At 30.7% G+C, this 6,607-nt stretch overlaps 1 protein-coding gene across 1 annotated transcript; it reads left to right on the plus strand.

Moving 5' to 3' along the window:
- The first annotated feature begins 1,914 nt into the window (after positions 1-1,914).
- On the plus strand, positions 1,915-5,496 carry LOC114385161 (30S ribosomal protein S9, chloroplastic-like). Its single transcript, XM_028345162.1, has 2 exons — positions 1,915-2,321; positions 4,802-5,496. Exons 1-2 carry the CDS (start codon positions 1,986-1,988, stop codon positions 5,087-5,089), a joined length of 624 nt encoding a protein of 207 aa, XP_028200963.1. The 5' UTR covers positions 1,915-1,985; the 3' UTR covers positions 5,090-5,496.
- Positions 5,497-6,607: the final 1,111 nt, after the last annotated feature.

Genomic DNA, 6,607 nt, shown 5'->3' on the forward strand with positions numbered 1-6,607 from the left:
CGTCTCTCCAAAGCCTATCCAAAATATCTAAGCCTCCTTTCCACACCAAAAATCAAATCAGAAATCAATCAACAATTTTAAATAACAATTGTACCAAAATCTCTTCAAGTTAAAAACAACAATAATAAATCAGTGGCAAAAGCCTCCTTGTTTTTCATTTTTTCTTCTTCTATAGATTCATGTTTTATTCGGTTCTTTTTTTCTCTAGTGTATGGGAAAGATTGGAAAAAAATAAAGTTGGTGGGGGAGTAGGGATAAAGAAGATGAAGGTTAGACAAAAGGATAATATTGATCTAAAATTAAATAATGAATAACCAAAATAATTTTTTCAAACAACATTTGTTTCAGAAAATGATATCGGATTATAAGGAATCACATTCTCAATAATATTATAACCATAAGTGTTATTATTGGAACTATTTGAAAATATATTCGATTAGATTTTAATATTTTTAAGAATATTTTAAAATATAAAAGAATTAAAAAAACAAAAAGTTAGAGTAAAAGTTTTGATTGAGTTAGAAAATAACTTTTCATATGACTTGTTTCTTTAAGTTTTTTTTTTTTGAAAAGCACATTTTTAATAAAATAAATAGTTTTATATTCTTTTCATATGATTTTCTAAGTTATTTTTTTAAAAGGCAATTTAGTATTTTTTTTTTCATAAGTAAACCTTTTTTCCTTATTAAAAATACTTTTTTGTTAAGTTTAGACATTGATTCAATCTCGTGAGGATATAACTTTTTCATCCATCATCATCGGAATAAAAGTAAAGTAAATCATGTTATTACCACTTTCTTGTGAATGAAGAATATTTACGAACAAATTTTAAAAACTCATAATAAATATAAAAATATTACATTTTAAGGAATAAATTTTCAATCCGTGAAATAAATATACTTTTACAAGATAAATGATGAAAACAAAATTTAGTAAAAGTAAAAGAAAAAAAAATTATATTTTAAGTTAACAAATAAAGTTAAAAATGTAAGACCTATTTTTCTTCACAATGTAAAATAAAGATAAGATACCTGGTGCATATTTAGGTACAACTTTATTTTTCATTTTAATCATTTTTAAGAGTTTCATAAAAATAATCGTTATTACAAATATACATATAAAATATAAGAATTCCTTTCACTTTCATTCTCTTCCAAAATCACAAAACCAAACAAACTCAAAAATGTCTTGAATGCAAGAAGAAGAATGAAATATTATAACAATAAAATAAATTGAATATAAATTATTATAGTGTAACATAATTGATAAATAATATTATAACATGTAATAAAGGTTTGGTTTTCAAAGTTATTATGTATATTCTAAAAAATTAAAAGGAAAGATAATCCTTTAAATAAAATTTAATATTTTAAGAGATTAGTCAAAGTTTTTTTTTGGCAAATTAAGTTAAAAAAATTTAAAATAGCAAATTCTATGTAAAGTATGTTTTCAGAATTTTTGTTTTTTTTGACATTCAACACTAATTGCCAACTAGAGAGACATTAAGAAAAATATTGATATGATAGATAAAGTAATTATTAGGAAAAGAGAAAAAAAAAATCATGTATTTGAGTTAATTAAAATATTGTGTGCCATAAATATTTTTCTCTATTTTTTTTTTCTTTCAGTCTTTGGTTAAATAAATAAGATTTAATTATTATTTTAATTCTTGACTTTGATATATATTTATTTTAATATCTGAAATTTAAAAATATTGTTTTCAAATTCTTAAGTTTTGAAAAATTACTTTTTTTTGTATTTATATAATAAATTGATATTTTTTTAATAATTTTAAAATAAATATTTAAGTAGTTAAAAAATAAAAATTAATTTAACACAATTAAAAATTTATGATACGACAAATTCTGAGACTAAAAACATTAATTAATCCAATAAATAAAACGTCTTAAATCGTTATCCCCTTGTTCTGGCTACATCCTTGTGTCGTCGAGCTTCTGTTTTGCAAAGGCAGTGGAAGGAACACAATGGCGGTTTCTCTATCGGCGCTCACAACCTCCCTCTCTTCACTCTCCTTCTCTTCCCACATTTCCCAGAGACCCTGCACTCTCTCCTTCGCCAGAACCGAATCCCTCTCTCTCTCCGTCTCCCCCTTCCCCAAAACCCCCTCCTCCCTCGTCGTCACCGCCACCGCACTCGCCGAACCGGAAACTGAGGACCTGAAGAAGTACGTCAAGTCGAGGCTCCCAGGTGGATTCGCCGCGCAGACAATCATTGGCACCGGCCGCCGTAAGAGCGCCATCGCTCGCGTCGTTCTTCAGGAAGGAACCGGCAAATTCATAATCAATTACCGCGACGCTAAGGTATCATCCCTCCCTTTCTTTCTTTCTGTGTTTGTTTCAAACTATCACCCTACTTTCTCGGTTTTCGTTGATTTTATTATTATTCCCAAATTTGAGCTGTGTTCTTCAACTTGCCGGAATGAGAATGACATCGAAGTATATTACGTTTTAGTTAAATTTAGTTGTTTACCCAACTAGATGACTAGGTTCCTTAAGCATGCTGATAGGAATTTGATTCCTTGACCATGCGTATGGAGGGGAGAGATAAAACCTACTTTGGTGATTTCTATGTCTCGAGGTTAGTGTCATGGCTTCCCACTGTGGGGATACCTTGCTTCCATAAAAAAACATTTGAATTGTTTAGTTTATTAAGTTAGGTCCTGGTTGCACAAACTTATCAAATAAAGAGGTTAAAATGAATTGATATTCTGTCATAAGTAAACGTGTACTTGGAATAAACTTCTCTGCAAGTACTTATAGTAAAAGAAATTAAGAAGCAAAATGGAATAAGCTTATCTCATAAATTAAAATTAGCTTATGCATGAGCTAATTTATGGAAGTTCTATCGTATTAGCTTCTCCAAAAGCTGATTTTAACTTGTGCATAAGTTAATTTTAACTTATAGGAGAAACTTATTCTATTTTTCCTTCTTAATATCTTATCTTGTAAGTGCGTATGGAGAAATTTATCCAAAAAGGTTCTAAATCGGCTTATGTACTTAAACTTTTTTTTTATCAGCCAATGTTAGTTGTTAGTATTTTTATCAGCCAATGTACTTAAACTTTTATAAAAGTTCTCTCATCTAAGTTCTCCAAACACTAAGGTGTATTAAGTTGATTTTAATTTACGGGAGAAACTCAATTTATTTTACCTATTTTGTTTTCTTATAAGTGCTTATGGAGAAGTTTATCTAAACAAGGTCTTAGTTATTTTTGTTAGTTGCTATATCAGTAGTGTGTTGAGTTAATGAGTTAGAGGGTTAGAGCTGCTGATATATGTATGGAAGTGCAACACTGAAATTCAATTGATTCAGAATCTTCTGATATTCTTAAACTCTCTAGTCTGTGATATGGTGTTAGAATATAGAAATTATCTTCCTGCCATACCTGTTATTGCTCATCAATGGCTTTCTTTTCGGCCATGGATGACACCTCCAATTTATTCTTTCTTCACCCTTTGGATAACCCAGGTCTGAACCAGTGACAATTATGGCAAATTGCTCCGTGCCATGAAAATCGCCTCAATCAAGAAAGCATATGGATTTGTGGAGTGCCCAATCTACAGAGCCTATGGTTCTGGTGCTTCGCTGCTTCTGGATGGCAGAGTAACTAAAGCATCATTTTTACTTTTTGCTCCTCAATTTTGTCTCTGAGGGAATTAATACAACTGCAAGCATAGTGGAGCCGAAGCACATTTTAAGCAGCCTAATGGACCTTGTGTTTTCAGTTGGAGGAGTTGATTAACTACTTTCAAGGGTCACTTAATGTGAATCAGTATTGTAACAATTTGAAAGGTATCTAGGAAGAGCTGGGTGAGTATCTTGTGAAGGCGTGGCACTTTTTGAATACATCCACATGGAGTGTGTCATGTGCTTCCTCATGGGCCTTAATGATGCTTTCTCCCAAGTCAGAGCTCAGATTCTGCTGATGGATCCCATATCTTCCATTAACAAGATTTTCTTCCTGATTATTTAGGAAGAAAACAAAGTAAACTTGGTTCCTTGACTTCTCAATCTGAAACACAAATTGCATGTGCTGTGCAAACTTCTGCTTCACTAATCATGACAAACTTCTACTGCCAAAAACAAGAACACAAAAAAGGATGGACTTTTACGTGATCGTTGTGGGATCTGTTGTTAGGTGGGGGGTGGGGACTACAACTTGTTTTTTTGCTAGAATGGGTTCTCTTTCACTGAACTCTGTCTCCTTGTTCACATTAACTTTGGCTTTGCGTGGTTGTGTTGATGTGGAAATAGGATGATTTTCACTCATCTTTCTTTTCCTTCACCTCTACCAAGCATCCCTTGAGGCGTGTCATTTGATTTGATGGCTCTAACTTGGTTTAATTTGAACATCTGGCTGGTATTTGATTTTTGTATAAGTTCTTCAATTTTCTTTATGAAATAATTAGTATTGTGTGTGTGTGTCTTGTACTGTTTTATTTTAAATGAAATTTGTATTTCATATTATGAAGTCTTTGTTATTCACTATTTATAATCATACGAAGAAATTTCTCACATTGTCATTTTGAGGATCTAATACATGCTTAAATTGGAATCAGATAACGTTCAAGTTATTTGTAACCTGAGTACAACCTCTTTACAGGCATGACTTGTCTTTTAGGAGCTTTCATTTTTTAATGGATTTTTACGCCATAGCTCTCTCTCTCTCTCTCTCTCTCTCTCTCTCTCTCTCTCTCTCTCTTATATGAGAGTGTTTGTGGTTGATAAGTGTTGTCCCCATTTAATCTTCTTTTGTCTGATTTATTTAAATGTTGTACAGGAATATCTTCAAGGAAATCCATTGTGGCTTCAATACATTAAGGTCCCCTTAATAACTTTGGGATATGAAAGTAATTATGATGTTTTTGTCAAAGCTGAGGGTGGTGGCCTGTCTGGTCAGGCTCAGGCAATCTCTCTTGGCATTGCTCGTGCCTTGCTGAAGGTGAGCGAAGATCATAGAGCACCTTTGAGACAGGAAGGACTTCTTACCAGAGATTCCAGAGTGGTTGAGAGGAAGAAAGTTGGTCTCAAGAAAGCTCGTAAAGCCCCTCAATATTCCAAACGTTGAGGTTGGGATGTTACATGTATGGTCTGTCTTTTCTTTCCTCCTGGTGTCTCTGGAAATGGGTTACATTTGGAACTATTGATTGTTTTCATTTGTAGTTGTAGGCTTCCAGTTAGGAAAAGTAAAAGAGAAATTGAAAAATATCCCAAGGCGTATGTATTCAGAATCCTGCTCTCTGTTTTCCCATCTCTTGTTTCCTTGATCTGTATGGAATTGGGAATTGTAGGTATGTAATATTTGCTTTGTCTCTCCCTTTTACCCCCAACCAAAATCACATGTTTTACTATATTGCAGGTTTCTTTTCAAGACCTAAATTATGTGATCTTTTACTCTTCATTTCTTGTGCCTATTTGTACCTTCATTTGGCATATTGAAATGTTTGAAACAATGACACGTGAAATTTCTTACTATCTGATTGGCTGTGAAACATAGACATAAACTTAGACATCATGCTCTTACAAGAACAACTCTTTTACATGACTTGATCTCAATGTTGAGATTCCCACGTAATACCCTTTATTGTGTGGGGCTATGCAGGGGAACAATACGGATATAAGAACAACACCAAGAAAAAATTGGATGCGCAGCATTTTGGTTCCCATGCTAACTGCTTCAGTATTCCTGTTATCTATGCCAACTCTATCTCTATCCATCGTAAAGGGGAGGCTATACCATTCCTTTCTATTTAAGAATAGTTCTACTCTTTAAGTAGTATTGAATATTAAATTCGTTTTATATTTCTAATATATTAAATGTATTTAATTTTTTATTTAGTATTTTTTATAAAAAAAAGTAGGAAAATTTATACGAGGATTTGATATAATATTACTCATCTATCAAATAACAAATAATTCTAAATCCTCATGCTACATTCTTCTACAAATCTTTTTATTACCTGTTTTGTATGATAAATAAATATATATTTTTTGTTTTCAAGATATTAAATATATTTTCCTTTTATTTAATATATTTTTTTATAAAGTATTAGAAAATTTTGTAAAATAATTTATAGGAGGATATATCATTACTTTTAAATAACCAATTTATGATTCGTACAAATAAGAAACTGGAAAGGCAATCAATTTGAGCATTTTTTGTTACTTTGATTATTTTTGTTTAATGTTATTTTTGACCAATTATATTTTAATGTTATTTTATTTCAACACATCAAGTTCTAAAAGTTTTACTTTAACTTTTATGTTTTTTAAAGTTTTTTTATGTTTTTTTTTCGTTTTCCGTCCATAGTTAATATTCGATCAACTTAAAAAGTATTAAAATGAAACTTTCAAAAACATAAAAAATTAAAATTAAAATTTTAAAATTTAATAACTTAATGTATCAAAATAAAATAAAATACAATACAATGAATTAAAAGTGACATTAAATTGATTAATTTCAGTGAAATTTTTCCTCTTTTTTACACCTTTAAGAGGATTAAGATTAATTTCATTTGGAATACACACCATCATTATTATTATTAAAAATACTAAGCAGGAGAATCATGGTCTTTAAAAACTTATT

This window comes from Glycine soja, chromosome 14, assembly GCF_004193775.1.
Source record: "Glycine soja cultivar W05 chromosome 14, ASM419377v2, whole genome shotgun sequence".
NCBI lineage: Eukaryota > Viridiplantae > Streptophyta > Magnoliopsida > Fabales > Fabaceae > Glycine > Glycine soja.

Excerpts from the sequence above, each read along its gene's own strand:
- LOC114385161 (XM_028345162.1), top strand. The coding sequence starts at position 1,986 with ATGGCGGTTTCTCTATCGGCGCTCACAACCTCCCTCTCTTCACTCTCC. Across the intron at positions 2,322-4,801 it reads TCAATTACCGCGACGCTAAG|GAATATCTTCAAGGAAATCC; the intron begins GTATCATCCCTC and ends AATGTTGTACAG.